Genomic DNA, 25,368 nt, shown 5'->3' with positions numbered 1-25,368 from the left:
ACTTTACTTCTCTGGGCCTCAGTTCCCTCATCTGTAAAATGGGGATTAAGACTATGAGCCCCACGTGGGACAACCTGATAACCCTGTATCCTCCCCAGCGCTTAAAACAGTGCTTGGCACATAGTAAGCACTTAACTAATACAGCGTCTAGACTGCGAGCCCGTTGAGTAAGGTCCATCTCTATATGTTGCTGATTTGCACTTTCCAAGCGCTTAGTTCAGTGCTCTGCACACAGTAAGTGCTCAATAAATACAATTGAATAAACGAATAAATGAATTTTTATTCCCCCCCCAAAATATTACGCTGAATCAATGCAGTAAAAACTCATGTAAAGCAAAAGGTGACCTATGTTTGTAGACAAATCCTATGCATAATCACATATTTTGCTACTCCTTTTTATTTACTATTTTTATCAAAAACCTCCACTTCCTCAAAAAATTGGGACAGAAAAAGGCTTGCATACTTTTATTTTCTGGACATAGGTTAGTTATTTCTAAAAAAACAGTGTAATACTTACCTCAAATGTGTGGTCTAACCTGTACACAGGCACTGAATTCACTGCACTGACAATCTCCAACACACCATTGAAATTGTTTAAATCTTGAAAAACTTGCAGGATTTCTATGACTCTACTCAACACTGCCACTCGTTCTTCAAGGTTCTCTGCTTCCACTATACACCTAACGAACAACAGATTTTTGGAAAACACTGATTTAGGAAATTTACTGGATACCTGAAATTTTTTATAGAAAAAAAACTCCGTACCACCAACCTAAAATTTCATTAAATATTAGAAGAATAACTGAATCTGTACGTACTTTTCAAACCAAAGAGTAAGATTGGTAGTATGCCTGATCATTTTCAATAAATTTGGGGAATTGATTTCCTTATCTTCTTTAGTCCACACACTTCCAACAAGTTCCGAAGGCTGAACTGCTCTGTTGAACCAGAAGAACACAAGATTTAATTAAAGGGCTGACAATACCATTTAATTTTCTATATGGTACATACAAAAAAGTTTCCGCTAAAAGTACATCTGCACGGGGAACAGAGGAGGCTAACTGGGTGATCAACTGACAATACTGTCAAGAGAGACTGATAAAGAGAGGCACAGTCACACTGAAAGAGAGACCATTCCTCCTGAATTTAATAATGGAGAGGAAGCGCTTAGTACAGTGCTCTGCACATAGTAAGCGCTCAATAAATACGATTGATGATGATGATGATGTCCAATGGGGCGGTGAACAGCCACCTCCCTGCCCGTCCTCTGCCAGGGTGGAGGGAAGGAAGGACAGGAAGAGAAGGGAGATATACACAAGCGTGAGCCAGACCTGCCACAGACCCGAAAAAGGAACATGAGCTAGGTTTACTACTGCTATATACCCTGTATATATGTTTGTACATATTTATTACTCTATTTATTTATTTATTTAACTTGTACATACCTATTCTATTTATTTTATTTTGTTAGTATGTTTGGTTTTGTTCTCTGTCTCCCCCTTTTAGACTGTGAGCCCACTGTTGGGTAGGGACTGTCTCTAGATGTTGCCAATTTGTACTTCCCAAGCGCTTAGTACAGTGCTCTGCACATAGTAAGTGCTCAATAAATACAATTGATGATGATGATACTGCTCTAGTTGGAGGCAAAATAGGCCGCAGCCAGGAATGGGAGAAGAGCCTGGTCCGGACCGTCCTCCTCACGCACTCCAGCCGCTGGTCTGACTTTCAGCCAGGAGCACAGGAGGCCCAAAAAACTATTAGGGGAAAATGAATGGCTTTGGGTCCAGAGTCCCAAAATTGGGCAGCGGCTCATTCATTCAATCCTATTATGTGCTTACTGTGTGCAGAGCACTGTATTAAGCACTTGGGAAAGTACAGAACAACAATAAAGTGACAATCCCTGCTCACAACACCACAAATTAATGAGCAACTTTTGTAGTTACGGGGCCTTCTAAAAGACTTTTCTGAACTTAAAGACTGAACAGCCACTGCAGTTCTTTACCTGTACAGGTCAGATTCGAGAAGTGTTAGCTGACGAGCAATTTCTATGGGATGGAGTGTCATGAGGTCAAAAGTTTCCAACTGCCCCGGTCTGCTGAGATGCCATTCAATTGGTGGAGGTGGGCTTTCAAATGTAATGCTATGGCTGATTCCATTTGCCTGAGCTTGTTTTTTCCTCCTGATGATTTTAGCAATTGATTCTACCCACTTCTTCATGGCTTTCCCTGAAAAAACAACACATCTGTGGAAAAGCCTTTCATGTATAAGCTTTAATACACTTGCACAGTCAAAAACACCCACCCCTGGGGTGAATGTCACTGTTAGTTGTACATTCTTTGAGTGTGAAAAACAACCACACCCAAATATATATATATATATATTTATATACACACACACACACACACACACACACACACACACACACACATGCACTTGTAAAATAATATCTTGTATTTACTACTCTTTTAGCAGTCATTCACAACTGAGGTAAAATGAGAATTAGGGGATAAACAAGCCATAAGAATATGTACAAAAATAAAGAGAAAACCTCTGTTTTGTTTTTATACTTACCAAGACCTATTTGTGTCTTCAGTGTGTTCACAATAGAGATAAAAGATGCCTAAGTATTAGCTCTTTACCCTGTACTTTTAAGCCATTTTGTACCCACTTGGAAAAATAAAATAAAATAAAACAAACAAAAACAAAATAAAACTATCCTTAAATTATTCAAAAAAGTTAGAAATAAAATTGTGATTGGCAATGAGCCCGCTGCACCCAACATACCTCTTACACTTGTAATAAAAGATTCTAGTTTTTCAAGCAATTCCAAATCTCTCTCAAAGTCATAAAAATGGTGCTCAACCCAGTGTCGAAACACATTCAGTATCCTGGCAAAAAGAAAAACAGACATTTTTAGTAAAACCCAAAACAGAAGACTACCCTCTCTTCTTCCCCATATCTACAGCTTCAAGGAATAGGTCTATCCGAAAGAACCACTACGGGTTTCGAACAGTGAATTCCTGCTTACAATCTAGCAGCGTCCATGACACTCCAGGTCACAATTCTGACATACCCCTCAACACTACTGAATCAAGCTATCCTAAAAGAACACAAAAGCTGCCATTACACTCCCAGTAGAGTTACTAGGATCGGCTGGCTGTCGATAGAGCCCCAGAAGAGTGAGAGCCCCAGAAAAGTGGTAGCCCACACGCCTGAACATCATAGGGTTCAAAGCTGAAGTCAACTAGATTGGCTTGGGCCGAAAAAACTACTCGTCCTTTACAGTCCCTCCAACATTCCCCATTTGTGGGAGGTTTCAAGCTAAGGGGGCATTTGGGGAAAGGCAGGGGACAATCTTCACTGCCAGAGGAAAATACTTGGCTGGGTGACCTAGTACAGGATTGGTAACATTCTTAAACTCAAGTGTTGCTTTCCGCACAATGCCCGGTACTGCAAATACACGTGCCATTCACTCACTGGAACCACTTCACAAGAGTGACAGCACCACCCGTAGTAGCACAACCTACAAGTGAGTAGAGACTCCCATTTCCAACTTGTCCTAGACCCTCTTCGGTCCTTAAGTTTAGATTGTTGCTTGAACGCAGCAGTAAAAGACCAAACAACTGCCTTTACGGGCTCCAGCTGCTTCCCTACCTCTGGCAAAGTTCCTAAATGGCACTTAGCCAGTGTATGCTCCCCTAGATTGTAACCTCACTGTGGGCAGGGACCTTGCCTACTAACTCTCCCAAGTGCTTAGTACAGTGCTGGGCACATAGAAAGTGCTCAATAAAATTGACTGATTCATTGATTTGATTTACATTAAATATAAATTACACACCTGTAATTTATGTATTTATTTATGTATTCTAACGTCTGTCTCCCCATCTAGACTGTGAGCTCGCTGTGAGCAGGGAATGTGTCTGTCCTCTCCAAAGCACGTAGTGCAGGGCTTTGTATACAGGAATCACTCAATAAATATGACTGACTGACAATGAAAGAATGAATAAACTGGTCTACCCCAGAATAAAGTGAGAAGGAGAAGGAGGAGAAATGCTCTGACCACTCTACAAGCCTTTGGAGAGGTGCAACCATATCCCTTTGGTGGACAAAATAATGTTCTCCATTGCCAAGGGAGGGAGAACTGGACTTCAGTTAATGTACCCCTTTCCCCACCTGCCCTCCACCACCTCTGTGGGAAGCTGTTACTGAAGCTCTAGATTTGTTTTGGAAATATAATAATAATACTAAGCCCAAACCTCAGTTGTACTGGCTGGACATATTCCTTGCGAAACCTTTTAAGGTCCGCACTGATAGGCTGCTCTCCTTTCTCCACTGCCAGCCTATCCGCTTCCGTAGGCTCAGGATCTGGGATTTCAAATCTAAAAATAAAGCACAAAAAAAAATACACTCATTCTTGATAGTTTTGCTGTGAAAGCTACCACAAGACTGGAGGAAACAAAGTTGGCTGCTGCTTTTCTATAACTTTCAATAAATTCTAAAAAAATTGCTTTAGAAATCTTGGATAATGTGGAGTAAGAAGTCATAAACTATATTTGTCCCATTAATTCCATCTTTCAAATTTAGGAGGTAAATACTTTCCTTTAAAGATTTACACACTTATAGGTGTAAATACAAAAATTTTGAACCTCAAATTAGGCAAATACAATGGAAAAATGCAGATATAAGAATTTAGCTAATAATTAAAATCAAAACTTCTTTGAAAAGTTTCCTTCTATTTTTTGTTGTGTTCCATCCAATAAAGGAGTAAATAGCATACAGAGTTTGGACCTACAGCTTATTTTTAAAACAATTATAAGCATCAAGGAAGGGGGTCTTTTATTACAGTATCACCTCACTCATATATTTGGGCTGCTGGAACAACATTAGATAGCTAATATACTCAGTTAAAATTTAATTAATTTCTTTAAAAGTGTTGCAATATACCAAAGAAACATATTTTTATACAAATAGCTCTTCACTTTCATTTTGCGTGGACAAAACATTAAATCCTTCACACAACCTGGGCCAGCTTTAAAAAAAAAAAAGAATTTAAAAGATAGGTGAAATATTCCCTGCTTACCTTTCGATCAATAAGCTCAACAGTTCCTGTGGTTTGCAAAAGGACCGGTACGTTGTAAGGAAAGTTCGCACAAAATTCGGATCTACAAAAGCAAAAGATTGATGAAAATAAAACACGGCAATAATCATTTTTAACCTGAAGATGGGGTCACAGGAACTGAATAAGACAACATTCATGACCAGATGATGTAATACTAGCCAACCCTTCCATTTCCACGTTCTGCCCAGGGACAGCGAGTGCTGTTCTTCCTCTAAAAAGGGAGGGAACAGCATGGCCAAAATCCATGCGAAGTATCCTGGGTGGATTTAAGCAATGAAAAGGAGAGAGGTAGAAGAATACTGCCCTTTTAACACCTTCACAAAGACAGCTACCTGTTGGTCTGTGTGGTAGCTACTAAACTCTGGCTGCAATGCTGCTGCCCGGACAGGACAAGCCTAGATCATCATCATCAATCGTATTTATTGAGCGCTTACTGTGTGCAGAGCACTGTACTAAGCGCTTGGGAAGTACAAGTTGGCAACATATAGAGACAGTCCCTACCCAACAGTGGGCTCCCAGATGATCTCAGCACATCCTACTTACATGTCCACTCTATTTATTTATTACTCTATTTATTTATTTTTTTACTTGTACATAGCTATTCTATTTTATTTTGTTAGTATGTTTGGTTTTGTTCTCTGTCTCCCCCTTTTAGACTGTGAGCCCACTGTTGGGTAGGGACTGTCTCTATATGTTGCCAATTTGTACTTCCCAAGCGCTTAGTACAGTGCTCTGCACATAGTACGTGCTCAATAAATACGATTGATGATGGTATCACTGGAAGCTCAAAGAGTCTGAAAGAGTCCCAAACCTTAGATTACACTGGATTTGTATGACCTCATCTACCGGACAGATTTCTAGGCTAAAATCAGCCCCTAACGGTCTTGGAACTGAGGCAAAAGTTTCAATTCAGATGAGGCACAAGGGAGCGAATCACAGGCGAGCAATGTAGAACAAGTTTCAAGTGAATCTGCCTTCCCCACAATTCCAAACTCATCATTACAACCTAATATTAATTTACAATTTGATTTATAAATCCCAATACACAAAAGCATATAATTTTATACATCTCAATATGAATGGAATCAACCCAGAGATTATTTTTTTATGGTATTTGTTAAGCACTTACTAGGTGCCAGGTACTGTACTAAGCACTGGGGTAGATATAAACCACTCACGTTGGACACAGTCCATGTACCACATGGGGCTCACAGTCTTAATTCCCACTTTAGAGATGAAGTAACAGGCACATAGAAGTGCAGGGACTTGCCCTAGGTCGCCCAGAAGACAAGTGGAGGAACCAGGATTAGAACCCAGGTCCATCTGATTCCCAGGCCCATGCTCTATCCACTAGGCTTTTGCTGCTTTTACTGCCTGTTCTCTGAGAAAACAGATTTTTAAGTACGACTGCCCTCCCACCTCAACAAGCAAATACCCCCACATACCTGCATACATATGATACGTTAGTCTTTCAATTAATTTCACCACAGTTCCGCCTTTAATTATAGGAATTCCACTCCTACTTTGTAAGTTGTCTTCAAAAACAATGTTTTCTTCAGAGTCTTTCACAACAAAACGATACAATTCTGGGCTGGGTAGTCTCAGAGGCTGCTCGTTTTCTTCTTTAAGTAACACCGAATCAAGCATTCGATCCAGAGTACTCCGATACTGAAGAGAAATTAGAGCTGCCATCCAATTGTTTTTTTCCTCAGCAGACTTGGCAGAAAATACAATGCTGTTCTCATCTTTGGAAACTAATTCAAAAGCATGTTTGCACTCACTAGTGTCGTCTTTGTCATTGATTTGAATTTTCCTCATGATAAACTTTTCTTTTAGTCTGAACTCTGCACTGCTGTAACCTGGAAGCCGGGACTGCCCATGATTTGTCTTACAGCTGATCATCAAGCCATCGAAGAGAAAAATATGGCGTTCGTGCTTAGCTCCTAATCTTGTTAGTGGGCCTTCCATGATGAATTCGTTACAACACTGGCCAATATCTTTGCCTTCCCATCCATCAATATTTTTCTGAATTTCATTCATTTTTTTGATGGCCAGGTGCTTGCTTCTTATTTGACGGTTATAAAACCGACAAACTGGATCCCTAAAATACAAAAACAAATGAATTATTTAGATACTACATGGAACAAAAGAATAATAAGCTTTCTTCACTGAACCCTCTGCCCTCTGAATAGACCAAAACACAAAACAACTGGCAGCGGAAAACACTGGACTCGGGTAAAGTCTTCGGTTTCCCGTTACCACCTCTGCTACTAGCTCACTAAGTACATCTGGGGAAATCATTTTCCTTTCTTGAATTTCCTCTCCTCATTTGTTTCTCTCTAAACTGTAAGCTTGTTATGGGCAGGGAATGTGTCTACCAACTCTGTTATTCTGTACTCTCCCAAGCACTTTGCACACAGTAAGTGCTCAATAAGTACAACTGACAGAAAATAACGTCTTTATCCTTCCGTATTTATGCTACCAATAGCTGTAGCATTGCTTTTTCTCCTCTCACTGGGGTAAATAGCTTCTGACTATTAACCTCCCTTGAGAGATTACAAGGTCCTTGAGGGCAGAGTCCGGGTCTATTATTCAACATAGTACAGTGCACTTGTATATAGTAGGGAACATCCAAGAATGAGATATAAAGAATTTGGAAGTTTGAGAATTGAGACTTGTGGATATTATCATGTGTTGAATCAAGTTGCGAGGACAGTGCATTTCTTTAATGTTAAACCTAATAATGTTGCAGACTTCTGCATGTCAAAAGTCAAATAGTTGCAAAAACTATTGGCAGAATGTATTTTGCTGATTTTACCCTGCTGGAGATCAATCTTATTTATTGAGCACTTACTCTGAGCAGAGCACTATACTAAGCACTTGGGAGAGTACAATATAAAAATAGACACATTCCCTGCCCACAACAAGCTTCTGAATTACTATGTAAAGAAATGTGAAGTATGGTGGCACTGAGTTTCAAGAGTGAAAAATAACTGGTCTACTTGGAAATGTACAGAAGCAGCGTGGCTCAGTGGAAAGAGCACGGGCTTGGGAGTCAAAGGTCAGGGGTTCGAATCCCGGCTCCGCCTCTTGTCAGCTGTGTGACTCTGGGCAAGTCACTTCACTTCTCTGTGCCTCAGTTACCTCATCTGTAAAATGGGGATGAAGATTGTGAGCCCCACATGGGACAACCTGATCACCTTGTAACCCCCCACCCCAGCGCTTAGAACAGTGTTTCACACATAGTAAGCGCTTAACAAATGCCATTATTATTATTAAATGTAAAATGGCTTTGGTTCAAAGATACCCGGCTGTCAGCAAATGTAGTTTGGAGTTGACTCAGACCCTTGGGATCGAATCTTACCCAGGGCGCCGTCTAGGTGAATGCTGCTTGTAAATCCGTTCCATACTACATTGAAGATTCAACAGCGCAGTAATGGCTTGTTTCAAACACTCTCTGTCCTCCTCTTCTTCACTGCATTCTTGTAATTGCTAACGGGCATACCAAAAGCAAAATTACATTTTGCATAATACTTGACTATTTTTTCCTAATCTTCGGAAAGCTACAGAAATGCACTATTTGAATATAAGCACAGAGAGTCTAATCAATTAATTGAAGACAATTCTGCCACACTAAAGGGAAGAGAATATATAAAACAAACTGCCAAATAATACCGGGACAACTTTTTCCACAACTCCTATTCTCCTTGGATTCTTTTCCCAGTTTTCCTGCAAAATACATTTCTGGCATTATATAACACGAGTATACTCAGAATAAGGGCTGAGTAGGAAAAAAATGTCACACTTACAATTTTACTGGTTAGTTAATGAAATGGAGTCAGATTGAAAAATACCATAAAATCGTATTCCTACATGTATCAGCAGTCCTTCAAATAACCGAGCTCTTATTCATGCCTCTGGGTATGGCTGAAGACAGATACACGACCACCAATCCATGGCAGTGATTGATGTATTTGTACCTGCAACATATTATTTTTTTTCCAATAGGTTCTCCTGGTAATACCAATCTTTCTGAGGCCTCTGCTCAAGGAGAGCAAACCCCTCTCTTGATTGTTGAATGACAGTTTGATCTATTCCCTGCTGCTGTCTCTTAATAGTCTGGTCTATACTGTATTGCTTGAAACTATGTTTCAATGCTTTTCCTATGGTAATGAATCCCATTTTAGCTTGCCACACAGCAGCACCCTGGATAACCCACTGTCACCCATCTCTGCATGCCCCATTCAATCAAGTTATTTAACAATGAACACTGTCTCAATACTACTACTAATAATAGTTGTGGTATTTGTTAAGCACATCCTGCTTGCCAAGAACCGCACTAGGGATAAATACAATATAAGCAGGTAGGACATAGTACCTATCCCACCCTGGGCTCTCAGTCAAAGGGGAAGGAGAACAGGTATTTTATCCCCTTTTTAAAGATGAGGAAAATGAAGCATAGAGATATTAAGACTCCTCCAACGTCCCACAGCTAACAAGTGGAGGAGCCGGGATTAGAACCCTATTTGACTGACAACCAGTAGCTACCTGTCGATGATCCAGTCTTCCATATCAGTGTTAATTATGTATGGAGAGACGTGCCTTCTGTGGTAGGTCTATGCTTCTCAGCCGTATTGAAGGTTATCAGTTTTATAGACCTTTAGATAGGTATTTATTCAACTGTATTTGAGCGCTTACTGTGTGCAGAGCACTGTACTAAGCCCTTGGGAAGTACAAGTTGGCAACATATATTATTCATATTATTATTCATTCATATATTGACTGAGCGCTTACCTTAATAATAATAATGATGACGACATTTGTTAAGTGCCTACTATGTGCGAAGCAATGTTCTAAGCGCTAGGGTATATACAAGGTTATCAAGTCGTCCCACGTGGGACTCACGGTCTTCATCCCCATTTTAATCATCCATTCATCCCATCGTATTTATTGAGCACTTACTGTGCTCAGAGTGCTGGACTAAGCGCTTGGGAAGTCCAAGTTGGCAACACAGAGAGACGGTCCCTATCCAACAATGGGCTCACAGTCTAGACGACTGAGCGCTTACCTTAATAATAACAATAATGATAGCATTTGTTAAGCGCTTACCATGTGCCAAGCACTGTTCTGAGCGCTGGGGAGGTTACAAGGTGATCAGGTTGTCCCATGGGGGGGGCTCACGGTCTTCCTCCCCATTTTACAGATGAGGGAACTGAGGCCCAGAGAAGTTAATAATAATAATAATAATAATAATAATAATAATAATAATAATAACAATGGCATTTGTTAAGCGCTTACCATGTGCCAAGCACTGTTTCAAGTGCTGGGGAAGTTACAAGGTGATCAGGTTCTCCCACATGAGGCTCACAGTCTTATTCCTCATTTTACAGATGAGGTAACAGGCTCAGAGAAGTTAAGTGACTTGCCCAAGGTCACACAGCTGACAAGTGGCGGAGCGACATTTGAACCCACGACCTCTGACTCCCAAGCTCAGGCTCTTTCCACTGAGCCACGCTGCTTCTCTATGTGCTTACCTTGGGCAGAGCACTGTACTAAGTGCTTGGGAAAGTACACTACAGCAATAGAGACAATTCCTGCCCACAAAGAGCTCACAGGTTGGGGTGGGGAGGAGAGACAGATATCACTCATTCATTCATTCAATCGTATTTAGTGAGCGCTTCCTGTGTGCTGAGCACTGTGCCATGTGCTTGGGAGAGTACAATCCAGCAAAAAAGAGAGACAATCCCTGCCCACACTAGGCCCACAAGATTGATGCCACCACATGCCCTTTCAAACTCCGAAAGACATACTTCCCCACTTGGTTCAGCTTTCTACTATTTTATATTATTCACTCATTCATGCTGAATGGCGAACTTTGTCTTCTTCCTCACTGCCTAGTCCAGTGCTTTGCACACAGTAAGTGCTCAGTAAACAGTATTAAATGAATTAATCCTCAGACACTGTACTACCTAGGCATCCTTCAAGTCTTGTGGTATTTCCTCAGAGTTCTATTTTTGAGGAAAAGTTCACACTGCATTACCTACCCTTTCTTTACCTGTACATTTACTAATGACCATGTGGTACAATGTCTTATATTTCCCATATTTCAAAACAAACAAGTTCTTATTTATTCTTATAATCCAGAATAACTCTAGACTCTGGACTGGTCACTCCATGACCTCTTAATATTTTAAAATAGATTAACCAAATAAGGTTTTCAGGAAACAATGACACCCTCAAAGTTAAAGTGGTTAACTGGCACATAATTCAACTATTCTAACAAATGAATTTAGAAAATTCATGCGCCGCCACTTCAGCTCTCTGAAATAAGTTATGTAAATTCAAGAATCAGTCCCAACAAGGAGATTCAACCGCAAGCTTCAATAAAAAAATTCCAAAACAATTTATCATTGAAGGAAAAATCAAGTCACGTAACGACTGAATCATGTTTCAAATGATTGAAATCTCACTGCCGCAAGATAACTGAAAAAGGCTATCTGCACTGTTTGGAAAATGGTTACCATGCACGAAATATGACAGCATGAAACTTCTCAAAACAATAGTCACATTTCACCAACTCTGGAGGAAAATTCCATCAGGGTTGCTTTAATACAATAAAAAAATTCAAAGAGCCCTTTCTATAAACAACTGTTACTACCCAAAATCAAGGGATATGAATATTTGTTTATATTTTAAGATCAGTAAGATAGTGACTTTCTTTTCCTTCCTTCAGTAAAGATTGGAGGCTTCCACTAAAAGAAATTAAGAAAATAGCATTTGACCTGCTAGGCCCCCACCCTTATACATGGGATTTAAAGCACTAATCTCCATACACTGCATCGACTCAATGTATTGTGTGGTATAGAATGGTATCTTGTGATCAAGAGCATGGGAGGATTTAAATGATTTGAAGAGTTTATGAAACTGTTATGCCATTAAACATTTGCTGCAGTCCCAATATTGAAAATGGTTTGGTACAAGAGTGAGAGAAAAAGCTACGGCATTTAAGATGAGCTTTATCAAGGATCACTGCATATAAAGTATGGCTACAAGTGACAAAAAAAACCCCAAACAAATGAGAATGGAAATCTAATTCATTTGCTGCTTAAGGGTTGTTTTACAGGAATTCTTCACTGTACTATACCTAGAATCAGTTTCTCTGATAAAAGACAGCAAAAGGAGATGTTGGAATGTTTACTGGAGACTTTCAAATCACAAATACTGCGCAAAAATCTACTGCTACAGAAATGTTTGTCAAAAGAGGTCAATTTTTATAGCTGAAGATGCCAGTATATAAATAATGATGGTATTTGTTAAGCACTTACTATGTGCAAAGCACTGTTCTAAGCACTGTTATTGAGTTTTTGCAGTTGATCTTTAAATTGGTCAAATTATTATCAAGCGACTAAGTAGTTGTTCAACAGGTAAATGAATTAGAATATGCAAAATTCATTTTACAGTTATAATTTTTATTGGCATTAATGTTGGATCTATTCATGATGTTTTCAACTATGAATGGCACTTGTGCATTGTGGCATTACAAAATAAACTATGATTAGAAATTTGTAAAAATTACTCAAAGAAGTAAAAAACTACGTTAGGTAAAGGTGAGGGATCCCTAGAGCCAGAAATGGTTCATTTTTCTGCAAATAGAAAGATTAAATCCTTTCCTTTTTTATGATTCTGTAAGCAGGTTCAGAATGTGGACTTCATAAACTGAACACTCTACACTGTTTGTTCATTTCCAGCAGGTTGAATTCAATTTAATCAACTGTGGGAACAATTTTTCCTGAACAGATCTTGAAGATATATTGTTTCCCAGCATCGTATCTGACAACATAATCCATCACTCGAATTACCCAAGCAACTTCATCATGTGTGCAATTCTCCAAATACTAAAGCACTAATATTTGTATAACCAAAATTTGAAAGAAAAAGTCAACATTTCCACAAGTATCCATAAACGGAAATTGTGTTTTGCTCATTATTCCAGGTGCAAAGACAATTGACAGTTTTAGGGTTTGGCAAAGCACCCAACGTGTTCCTTAAATGGGTGTAAATGACAAGTACAAGAAAAGAGGATCAAAATCAGGGGCTGATGTTTTAATAAGTCATTTGCTAAGTAATTATGCTAAGTACCCGAACATATACTTGGGGAGAAAAGTGAAAGAGGGGTACCTGTAGTACGCTTCTTGGCTACAGATTAATTGATCGATCAATTGTACTTATCGAGCACTTACTGTGATGCAGAGCACTGTAGCAAATTCTTGGGAGGGTACAACATAACAGAGTTGGTAAATATGTTCCCTGCCCACAAGCTTCGAGATGGAAATTTAATCCCTTTGACTGGGAGGCTACTTTGACCAAGATTTTAGATTTATATGTAAGAATTCCCTTGACCTTATGAAACATCTTTTAAAACAGACTGACCAAGCTTCTCTTGAACTCGTATTAAAAGATGCATCTATTAGGTATAACTATATGCCAGCAGCAAGACAAATTGTGATTTACAATAAGTTTTCCTTAAATCTTCTTGCAGTGACTCTCAATTTAAATCTGAAACATGAGACATATCTGTTTTTCCAGTAGTTATGATCTACTATTGTCTTTAAATTTCAGAGAGGGAGTTACAACAAGGTGATAAATGGAAGAGTTACAACTCAGATAATTTTGTCTCTTCCACAATTAATTCCTCTAGGACCTTTTTCTGAGTTATCTTTTTTTCCACATGATTTGAAGTATCTGTTACCAGACATTTCTTTCCTTTACTAGACCTGAAAATATAAGCTTCCTTCATTTCTATATCCATCTCCCTGCAGTGCACAGAAATCATTTGGATTTATCAAAACTAGAAGAACAATTTGAGATGAAAAGCTTCTACAAGTGTCTTGTACAAATACTCCCAACAATCACATTTGAATATTTTTCAGTACTCTCAATATTTCTATGACTACAAAAGAACTTGGCAACATGGTAAAGAACCATATTTAAGGTATAATTTGGTACTTATCAATTTTATGCCTTATTTAAGTCCTGTTCTACTTGCCAACTGAAAGTTTATTTCAAATAAGCCACAAGTTTGTGATACATTAAATTGGCAATGGTTGGAAGTATTCCCATTATTGGATAACAGATACTCTAACAAATGCTTTCTATTGTTGCATTTCAGTGTAGCATCGTAAAATATCCCCCAAAATAAATTGGAAGACTCTTGTGCCCAGTAACTCAAATTTAATCCAAACGGAATCGTTGGGTTTTTTTCCAGGAACTGGATGATATTAATTCAGTAATTACTTCCACTGGGAGATTGTCAAAAGAGTGCAGGGCCTGCTAGTGTAATATTTGGCTCTAGAAAAAAACTAAGAGTCTACTGAGCTGTAGTACTGCCTGACTTCTTCTACGGCTGAGAGAACTGGACCACCACCAGGCCGCCATACCTGGTTCACAGAGCAGTTCACCCAACTCTGCCTATGCGTTAGTCTCAATATCAAATGACAAGACGAGACCACAAACAATGAAGCTGTGAAACGTTGTCCCCTAATAATAATAATTTGTAATTTGTCAAGTGCTTACTGTGTGGCGAGCATGGTTCTAAGCATTGGCATCAAAGCTAGGTCTATCTTGACAAAGCTAGGCTGGTTGGGGCACCTGAAGAGAAAGTGGCACAGCCAAACAACTAATCTATGGAGTGCTGAAACTGGGAGAGTGAAAGCCAGGGGAGCAGAGGACATGTTTTCAGGTCAAGGTGAAACAGTTTCAGCCGCTGCTGCAACCCAGGAGAAAACTGGAAGTCAGCTGCTAAAAGGAGTGGCTTTCTTCAAGCATGAGTTTTGTAAGGAACGAAAGGCAATGAGGCAAAAGAGAAAAGGCAATGAGGCAAAAGAGAAAACAGCCCCAGGTGCTACGAACATTAAGCATGACAACACAAGCTTGGCCTTTTCAGCCACATACGCACTTGGGTGGGAATTTCCCCATCATTCAAATATGAAGGACCACTAGTATATCTGTATTATACTAGGAGGATAGAAATCCCGACAAATACTGTAGATAATGAAGTTCTATCAAAGGAAAAACTGTGCTTTGGTAGAGAGTAAATTTCTGCTAGAGCACATGTTTTCAATGTCTAGTTTGGCTATAATGCAAGAGAAACTTCCCAAATGCTTAGTACAGTGCTCTGCACACAGTAAGTGCTCAAGAAATATGACTGAATGAATGGATGAATGAATGAATTAAAGAATATTCATCCCACAATATGAGTCTGTCCTGGTATGACGTGATCCATCGCTGTTTTAAAAACAAAATTTTCAAGCATCTTCAAGAACAAAACTACCACATAATCACAAATAATCATTTGAAAAATAAGGATCACTGTGTGACTCTCCTATTTCATACTCTACCAAATGCTGAGTACAGTGCTCTGCACACAGTAGGTGCTCAATTAGTACCCTTGTTTGACCAGTCAAAAAGTATTTGGGGAGTGGCTGAACCATTAAAGTAAAACCATTGGGAGCAGTTACGAAAGGTTGCTTAAGGCAGATGATCGGCTTCGGAAAATTTTGTTGAAGATGAAAGGCACATATATTTATAGATTTCATATTAGTGATATGCAGAAGTTACATATGTTGCTGTTGTTTCCTCTGCTACCATATCATGGTTTTCAAAGCAAACAATATTAAGGAACCAGTTCCAGCCCAGTGCTCCAAGATTCGTACAAAAGCCTGGTACCTCCTTAGCAACTGACATGCGATAAAGGAACAACAGCAAAACTCTGAATGGTTTAGAGTTGCAGGATGAGGACTGAAGGGGTAGCAAAGGCTCAGAAGCTCCCAAGAATAATATACAGGGATCTGTGTGAGCGTTTGTTGGGAGGTGGAGAAAAGGGGAAACTAGATAGAATTTTTTTTTAAACCACAGAAATAATTTCATGCACTAACTTTCACTTTCTTGCTTGCTCCCCCCACTGTAAATAACCAGGCATTAATTGATGACACACACAATGTGGTGTGTTAATTCCTGGGACAAACCCCCATTCTGTTGCTGTTGAAATAAATCATCCATCAACATTACTTTAAGTAAAAAAAAATTAAGCAGAGCCATGTTAATAAGTGTCTACACATTTTCAAGCCATCAAAAATGTTGGCTATTTAATAGCCCTCAAAATATTATTCATTATTTCAGGCAAACAGTACATGAAATATTTGCTGATGACTCTTCTTTTATGCATCACAAATCAATCTCCAGCTAATAAAACACAATTAAGACTTAAATGGTAGGCCCTCAAAAGAACCCTTTCTTGGCACTTTGCCTAAACAGCCATTAAAAATTGAAGCTCTGGGCTACAACTGTCCCAAGACTGCTGTTTTCTACTGCCAGTATTTAGCTGCTTCAGGGCACACTGCTTTTTTTCTTCCTTTTAAAATTCTTTGTAGTTTTTTTTTCCGCACTTGTTCTTGGCACTAGTTCGTTGTTATATCTTCTTTGTGATGGCGCTAGTCCCTATTGAGTCTTAGCAACAATAAAAACAAACAGGAGACGTTCACATCCTTCGCTGTTCCAGTGAAAGAAGGCTAACACACAGAAGGTTAGCGGTGAAAAAACTCCCATTATCCAGTGTTAGGCTACAATTACAATAAAGCAGTGGGCTGGAAACTTCTGCCCATCCTCTTAGAATCACTGCCTATACAAAATTTTCTTGCTTTTAATTATTTTCCACATATCCAGATAAGCGAATGCAGATCCTAATCCAGGCAATGTAGGAAAACAAACCACAAATTCCCACAAACTTGGAGTAAAATTGCTGTTTCCCAGGAACATTTGCTGTTTCCCAGGAACACTTGGAACATTTCCAGGTTCCAAACCCATTTCTCAAATTTATATAAAAATTTATAAATAAGTTACCTTTAAGATAAACCTCAGGTTCATTCCTCTCAAAAAATCCTGTGATGAAAACAGTGGATTTTATCAAATCTGAACCACTTTAACTGAGCAGATATGTGGCAGACTATACTCATTTTAGGTAGTTTACAGAATATTCACAGCACTAAATGTGAAAAAATATTTGCTGCTTTTTAACTTTGAAGGGATTCAATGGTAGCATTATAAGAAAATGTCATCTCTTCCCTTCCATTCCTTCCCATCCCCACTTAATATAAAAGGGTACAGGAAAAAAAAGGAAAACATAAATTGTAAAGAAACCTCTTTTGGGCTACAATCAATCAATCGTATTTACTGAGCGCTTACTGTGTGCAGAGCACTGTACTAAGCGCTTGGGAAGTACAAGCTGGCAACATATAGAGACAGTCCCTACCCAACAGTGGGCTCACAGTCTAGAATACAATAGAACTAAATAGAACTAAAATTTTAAAAAGCAGCAGCAGAAAAAAGCAGCACATAAATTGGTAAGGATTTACAATCAGTAGGGGGGATTTATTTATATCCATCTTAAAATTCCTATGAAAATAACAATTTAGTGGAAACAGCGCCAAATTAAGACTCAAAGGGCTCTTGGGTTCCTTAGAATCTTTGTGCCTCAGAATTCCTAGAGATTTGAAAAAAAAAAAGGAGAAAACTTTCCCATACTTACCTCAGGGAAATATGAATATAAATTATGCAGATTTTGAATTAATCATTTGGAAGAAAGGAAACAACTTACGGTAGCTTTATCTTTAAATTATATAGTCTCAATAACTCATTTATATTACTGTCTGTCTTCCCCTCTAGAATGTAAGCTTATGGGCAGTCAGTCAGTCAATCATTTATTGAGGGCCTTCTCTATGCGGAGCACTGTACAAAGCACTTGGGAGAATGTAGCTGCTGATTCCATTATATTGTACTCTCCCAAACACTTTGTACAGTGCTCTGCACATAGTACGCACTTAAATACCATTGACTGATTTATTATATCTAGTTGTCTTCTATATTTGAAGATGATGCTACTGACTGTAAATTTTATCAATGTGATGGGGTGGTTGAAAAGGGTGATTCTTAACCAATAAATCATTTCCATAGCATGAACAGAAAGATCATCTCTTGCTCTTTCATGTTTTAAAGTGCCTGGGGCTGTGTTACTGTGTTTTAAAATTCTGCCCAACTCAAACGACAAGGCTTATAGTATTCACAAAATTCCACAAATACTGTAATCCTTTTCCTCAAAACAGTCTCATCTTACCTGTAATAATTCAAAATAGTGCAAGCAATGGTAAACTGGCACCAACATGAGACGTGGAAGGACATAACGCACTGCCTCTTTAAAACCATCAGCAATGGACTGGAAGGCAAAAAAAAAAATTAGCTGCACTTGGTTCTCTGTTACACAAACTATAATTAATTCTCTCAAAGCTGAGGTTAAAAAAATAAACATAAAAAAAGATTAAAATGGAGGACAACTATGGGAAACATACCGTCTTAGAAAATGAGAGCACTGGAATGATATTCTCCCCTTGCTCTTAAGCAATAGATGACATTTATTTCTATTTCATACAGAGAATAGGCAACAACAGAGCATATTCCTTTGCAAAACAATAATAATAATGATGATGGTATTTGTTAAGCACCCACTATGTGCAAAGCACTGTTCTAAGCGCTGGACAATGTCACTGAAAGCCACTGAGTGGTGACAGTGATGCTGGTAAAAACACAAGGAGAGCTATTGATGGTTGAACTGAATAGTTACAGTGAGATGTTCCTGGGTAGTTTGGCCACAGTGAGAACTGCCCTCTCCTTGGGTTTCAACCAGCCCTAGCCTCACCATCAGGCTATTTGGCAAGGATACAGTGGTGAGTTGAAAATTGGAAAAAAGTCATCCAAATTCATTGATGTTGACTTCAAATATTGGTTTCTGCAATCACTATTTACTCTTCACGCAAGTTTGGTGGAAGGAGAAGGGAGGGTGACGGAAAGAGAGGAGGCAGGGTAATATAGTGAGGGGAAACACGCTTCTCTCTACAAAATCTCTCCTGGAATAAATCACCTTCCAAGTCCATATCTGGACGTGAGACTGGGAAGGAGGAAAAAGAAGGGAGGGGAGTGTGAGGAAATTAGATTTCTCAATATTGGTCCGAGACACTGGTGTTTGGGACTACTGAACAGCTGCTCAATGTTAACAGGGTTGCTTAAGAAAAAAATTATCTCCCTCCATTGATCTGGATGTGGGTTTTCTTGCAGCTGAATGTATTTATTAAGTACTGACTGGTTTTTTTTAGATAACATGAATAAAAGTTACTGCATCATTCCAAGGGCAAAACTGAAAAGGTGGGGAACAAAAATTAGAGGGTAATCTACAAAACTCAGAATTGTAGAGCTGGAACTCTACTTACCTTTCATATAAAACCTCATTAAATCTAAATTTACCTGAAAATGGAGAGCAACTGCAGGTTTGGACATCAAATTATGGAAATGATCATGAAAGTCTGTCGAGAGAATCTCCTGTGACAAGGTTTCATAGGGGTCGAACGCTTGCTCCTAAGGACATGGAGAATTGGGTCAGGTTTCACAAGCTTAGAGCAGAAATGTTTTTCCTTAGTCCCCTGATCTCGTCTCTCTCCAACCCTCCGATTTCTTTCATTTTATCGGCCTCCCTGCCTCCAGCAGTTCCCCTGCCCCAATCTGCCCTGCCCACTGTCGCATCTTCTTGAACCAGCAAGCGGCACTTAGGACACAACTCTCCATTCAAAAACTTCCAATGGCTTTCCATTTCCCTCCACATTAAGCAAGCCCATGTTCAAAGCCCACTTACTTCTGGAGTCCTACCAACCCTGAATAATTCATTAGAGCCTGTGAACTCCTTGGAGGCCAGGAATGTGTGTCTTGCTTCTCCTGAACTCTTCCAATGGTTTACTTTGAAATATACTTTGAAATACTTTGAAATAAATATCACTGATCGATCATTCTCTCCTGTCCTGCTCTTTTTACTCCCATCACTTCCTAGCCATGGCTCCAACTTCAGCCAGAGAGGGAATCATAAGTACATCCTACTCCTCACCACTCTTATGACTCCCTCTTCTTCCTTCTCCCTGCTCTCCTTCTCCTGAGCCTCACACTAGGTAAGGACAGTCAGTTGTTCATGATTTTTCAGCAGTGGAACCAGGGCTGCCACACTGGGCTAAGCAGCTAAATTGAGCGGAAGAACAACTGTAATGCAGCAAAAGGCTCTGGCTGTGGTAAAAACGCCTTCGGCCCAGGAGAAAAATAGAGGAGGGGACAGAGCAAGCAGTGTGTGGCGTAGTGGAAAGAACATGAATCTGGGAGTGAGCCCACTGTTGGGTAGGGACTGTCTCTATATGTTGCCAACTTGTACTTCCCAAGCGTTTAGTACAGTGCTCTGCACACAGTAAACGCTCAATAAATACGATTGATGATTACTGATGACGTTTTGTGACCTTGGGCAAGACACTTAACTTACCCATTAAATCTCCAGTTTCCTCATCTGTAAAATGAGGATTCAATACCTGCTCTCCCTCCTACTTAGCCTGTGAGCCCCATGTGGGACAAGGACCATGTCCAACCTATTGCCTGGCAACTGTTTATAACAAATTTATAACACTGACTTCCTAGGAAAACAACCCACTATTTAACTTTTTACTTCATCCGATTTCTGCGGAACCAAGGATAAATACTGAGGGAGGCCTGTGAATGCTTTAGTAATTATGGTAAATAAGTATGTTTTACTAAACTTACTTCTGCCAGATCTTCAAAACAGCTGCCAGCTAAAGGGTGAGGACTACTCTCATCTGTCATTTCAACAGTGTCCTCAATTAGACCTAAAAGCTTCATGGTCAATTCATGAATATCTGAAATGTTGCTGAATATCACTTCAATATCCTGGAAAGAGAAGGAGTCAACAAACATAAAGGGTAAGTATCACCCTCATTTGACAACAATATTCCAATCTTGAATTGTGGGACAGGTAAATGCCATTCTGAGCAAATACTGGGCTTCATAACAATCTGAAATCTAACCACGGACTAATGGGGTCGACAAAAGACAAAGGCATCATTTATGCACCAAAGCCAGAGATGAAACGTGCCTACTGGATAATCTCTGAAGCCTTCAGACCCGAGCCCCAGGCCCAGAGCTGAAGAGCTTCCTTACAAAGACACCTGGAGTGGACTCCCCCTTGCTTGTTAAGATAATTCATAACAGGATTTGTCCAACTGGCCCCGGGTCTCTCTGAATGAAGTCAATGTCTTCAGCCTGTACTCATTTCCAGGACATTTTCCAGCTTGCTGTGGGGACCAGACCCTTGAATCTGAAGGTTATTTAGGCGTGCTCTTGAGCCTGTTAGTGAGAGTCACCCAACCTGATGCCCCAGGTCCTGGTTGCCATCTTAAAAATGTGGTTGAATAAGAGAAGTAAAACAGATCCCAGATAACAAAAATAGGTGCAGAACAGGCTCTTTCAGGACCGTTCAAGAACAGCAGGATGACACTTCGGGGAGAGGAAGGCTGATTCCATTTAGGAGAAACTTCTATCATACCAGTTGGCAGCCCTGGAAACACCTGGGAGCAGAGGCAAGGAATGTGCCTGTTTACTGTTATATTGTACCCTCCCAAGCACTTAGTACAGTGTTCTGCACACAGCAACCGCTCAATAAATACGGCTGAATGAATGAATATCTGATGTACCTCATCTCTGGAGAACCCATTACCACTGTCTAGAAAATTACCTCAACCTTTTTTGAACCTACTGATATTTTTCAGTTGTGTCTATGTTGGGGCTGGTGCATTTTATCTTTATTCAACAAGTTACATTTTTTAAAAACAAAAAGAATACATTTTTGCTCTACATATCAAAGTTGAAACTGACGCTATGTTTAAGGCTTAAGGATTCTTAGCTTTTACTTTGTGAGATTCAATAAATCCAAAATCCAAGAAAGATACTTACATAAGATGAGAACAGCTTTCTGTTAGATAGGAAAGCCTCGCGAAACACTTTTATAATCAGATTTAGCTCTCGCAGGTACTGCCTTTCTTCAGCAATTTCAGTTCTAACTAAGTCGTAGTAATTTAATTCACCTGAAGAAGAGGGCTCATCTTCACAGAGAGAAACCAAACCAATGTCGTCCTGATCAAACATGTCCATTAAAACCTGACAGAGAGATTTAAATCCATATTTCAACATTCTATCACTGCTACCAGTAACCAGTTAACACTCCATAAACATGGAGTATTTACTGTCAAATAGTTAACTTATTAAAATATTCAGAGTTACTAATCTTCGCAGTATCAATCTCACTGTCAACTTGTCAACTTTTTTCAAATGAGAATAAACTTGGTTGTTGAGTCCAAGAATTAGTACCACAGGTCATTTATTCCTGTGAGTGTGAATCCATCTGAACCACACATAAACATTTATGATGTACAGATCCCTGAGGAAAAGTGAAGAGACCATTTCACAAATTTTTCATTAAATGCATTTGGTAAGAATTTAAATCTCAAAACATTCTGAAAAATACTCAAAAGACCCAGGGGATGGTTCATGAAATCCTGCTACAAAGAAACATGCTAATTTCATTCGGATCCAACTGGAAAAACCAAAAAGGATGGGAAGGAGAGCGCAGGTACTGGGCCTCATACCTGGCCAGCTCAAGGACACTTTCAAGTTGGAATTTTTCCTCATTATTGCCCAGATTTCTGTACCACTGCTGCAAAAAAAGCCCCCCAAATTACAGAAGGATGAGTTTGAACACACCGCTGGGATAAGGAAACTACAAGAGTCATCACTGAGGCGAAGAGAAGCTGCAAGTCTGAAAACTAAGCTAGGCATGCCTGTTTCAAAAACAGTGAGGTCCTTTTGATCCCTGTAAGCTTGTTATGGGCAGGGAACATGCCTGTTAATTCTGTTGTATTGTACTCTCCCAAGTGCTTAGTACATTGCTCTGCACATACTAAGGGCCCAATAAATACCACTGATTGACTGATGTGGATTTTTGGAATCAGATATGTGGTCCGTCACATATATTATAAACTTTTAAAAGAAGTTTATTGATAATCTACTGGGAAAAGAAAGAACAAAAAGGACCCAGGAGGCAAAAATGCTCAATATCCACTAAAAGCAGTGTGTCAATGCTTTTGATCCAAATGAGTTCAAAAAACACTTAATTCTTACCTTATCTGCACACATTGATACTTTTATGTCCTGCTGGGAGATTTCATAGTGTCGGATATTGAAAACATAATTACCAGCTAATTTCAAAATATCAGCTGAAATATATTCCAATACGGCCACAATGTAGAGAGAAACATGGTAATCTACTTTATAGCCTAAGACTTCCTGTGAACAAAATGGGAAGAAAAAACAACCATAAAAATACTTGCAGAATTATCTTAGGCACATTCAATGGTATCAAATTCATTTTGATAAAGTAACTGCTATATTATTATGCAGTGTCACTGGAATCTGCTATCATCACCATCATCATCATCAATCGTATTTATTGAGCGCTTACTATGTGCAGAGCACTGTACTAAGCGCTTGGGAAGTACAAATTGGCAACATATAGAGACAGTCCCTACCCAACAGTGGGCTCACAGTCTAAAAGGGGGAGACAGAGAACAAAACCAAACATACTAACAAAATAAAATAAATAGGATAGATATGTACAAGTAAAATAGAGTAATAAATATGTACAAACATATATACATATATACAGGTGCTGTGGGGAAGGGAAGGAGGTAAAATGGGGGGAATGGAGAGGGGGACGAGGGGGAGAGGAAGGAAGGGGCTCAGTCTGGGAAGGCCTCCTGGAGGAGGTGAGCTCTCAGTAGGGCCTTGAAGGGAGGAAGAGAGCCAGCTTGGCGGATGTTGGGAGGGAGGGCATTCCAGGCCCGGGGGATGACGTGGGCCGGGGGTCGATGGCAGGACAGGCGAGAACGAGGTGCGGTGAGGAGATTAGCGGCGGAGGAACGGAGGGTGCGGGCTGGGCTGGAGAAGGGCAGAAGGGAGGTGAGGTAGGAGGGGGCGAGGTGATGGACAGCCTTGAAGCCCAGGGTGAGGAGTTTCTGCCTGATGCGCAGATTGACTGGTAGCCACTTGAGTTTTTTGAGGAGGGGAGTGATATGCCCAGAGCGTTTCTGGACAAAGATAATCCGGGCAGCAGCATGAAGTATGGATTGAAGTGGAGAGAGACACGAGGATGGGAGATCAGAGAGAAGGCTAGTGCAGTAGTCCAGACGGGACAGGATGAGAGCTTGAATGAGCAGGGTAGCGGTTGGGATGGAGAGGAAAGGGCGGATCTTGGCAATGTTGCGGAGCTGAGACCGGCAGGTTTTGGTGACGGCTTGGATGTGAGGGGTGAATGAGAGAGCGGAGTCGAGGATGACACCAAGGTTGCGGGCTTGTGAGACGGGAAGGATGGTAGTGCTATGTGAAGTAAATGTTTCCAAAATTAATTCTAGCCTTTGAGTCGGTGCTGGAAGCTTCCAACAAGTTCTGGTTCCTATGGTCTTTGTCCCCAGGCATTTCCTCTAAGGTTTAAGAAGTTAAGATCAAAGGCAAGTAATGGATCCATTGATAATCACTTTGCATGACAGTGCAGCCTTGTACCAGCTGCTTAAACACTAATCTGACCTCCTACCTTGTCTCCTAGTCTCCACACTCATCCACCTACATATAACTTTCCACTTGTTACAAAGACCTTCAAAGACAAAACTAAATAGCCTTTTGACATTATCCTTATTCTCACAGAAGACTAGAAACTCAACTTAAAAATGATCTCTTTTATATAAGACCCGTGAAAATTTTCTAAAAAAAATTGTTTCCTCTTTTGGCTCAAGGGAACCAGAACACCTTTTTACACAAGATCCACTTATTTCAAAAGGTGAAAATGGGTTGATTTGGGAGAAGAATTTTTTTTAAAGCAGCATGTGATAAAGAAAGTTATATTAGGCATCTGATTATAGCTTTTAATTGGTACAGAAGCAGCAGGAGACATGTTTTTCTAATAATTAAATAGGTAGGATCCTAAAAAAGGTTCCTCTGGCTTGAACATCAAAGGGGACTCCAGGAACATTTTCTGGCTCCAACCTTAAAGCTTTCTGAAAACCGTACTGCAGGGTCTGAAGAATTATTTTAAAGAATTTTAAAATCTGGAATGGAAGAGTTGCTAGAAACAGAATGCCATAAGCACAGAATCATTGGAAGATGAAAACCACCTAGTCTTAAACTGGTGCAAAATGAATATTTTCTTTCTGGCTGTTTTAGGTTTTTTTTAAATGAATAACTAGAAATTTGAGAATGATTGAATACTGAAC

At 39.7% G+C, this 25,368-nt stretch overlaps 1 protein-coding gene across 2 annotated transcripts in view; it reads right to left on the bottom strand.

Annotated features, from left to right (window-relative positions):
* SOS2 (SOS Ras/Rho guanine nucleotide exchange factor 2) overlaps positions 1-25,368 on the bottom strand; it is a 69,778-nt gene that overhangs the window by 10,372 nt on the left and 34,038 nt on the right. For both annotated transcript variants that reach the window (XM_038756171.1, XM_038756172.1), the window contains exons 4-16: positions 23,225-23,389; positions 22,001-22,204; positions 20,795-20,938; positions 19,469-19,579; positions 18,288-18,386; positions 8,484-8,611; positions 6,565-7,220; positions 5,081-5,162; positions 4,257-4,379; positions 2,785-2,888; positions 2,003-2,225; positions 819-938; positions 518-680 (exon numbers count right to left, since the gene is read on the bottom strand). In XM_038756171.1, the coding sequence (XP_038612099.1) occupies positions 518-680; positions 819-938; positions 2,003-2,225; positions 2,785-2,888; positions 4,257-4,379; positions 5,081-5,162; positions 6,565-7,220; positions 8,484-8,611; positions 18,288-18,386; positions 19,469-19,579; positions 20,795-20,938; positions 22,001-22,204; positions 23,225-23,389 (2,322 nt within the window). The remainder of the gene's footprint in view (positions 1-517; positions 681-818; positions 939-2,002; positions 2,226-2,784; positions 2,889-4,256; positions 4,380-5,080; positions 5,163-6,564; positions 7,221-8,483; positions 8,612-18,287; positions 18,387-19,468; positions 19,580-20,794; positions 20,939-22,000; positions 22,205-23,224; positions 23,390-25,368) is intronic.

The sequence above is a fragment of the Tachyglossus aculeatus genome, chromosome 14, assembly GCF_015852505.1.
Source record: "Tachyglossus aculeatus isolate mTacAcu1 chromosome 14, mTacAcu1.pri, whole genome shotgun sequence".
NCBI classification, from domain to species: domain Eukaryota; kingdom Metazoa; phylum Chordata; class Mammalia; order Monotremata; family Tachyglossidae; genus Tachyglossus; species Tachyglossus aculeatus.
Note: the sequence above shows the minus strand (reverse complement) of the source record. Positions and strands in the feature narration are given on the sequence as shown.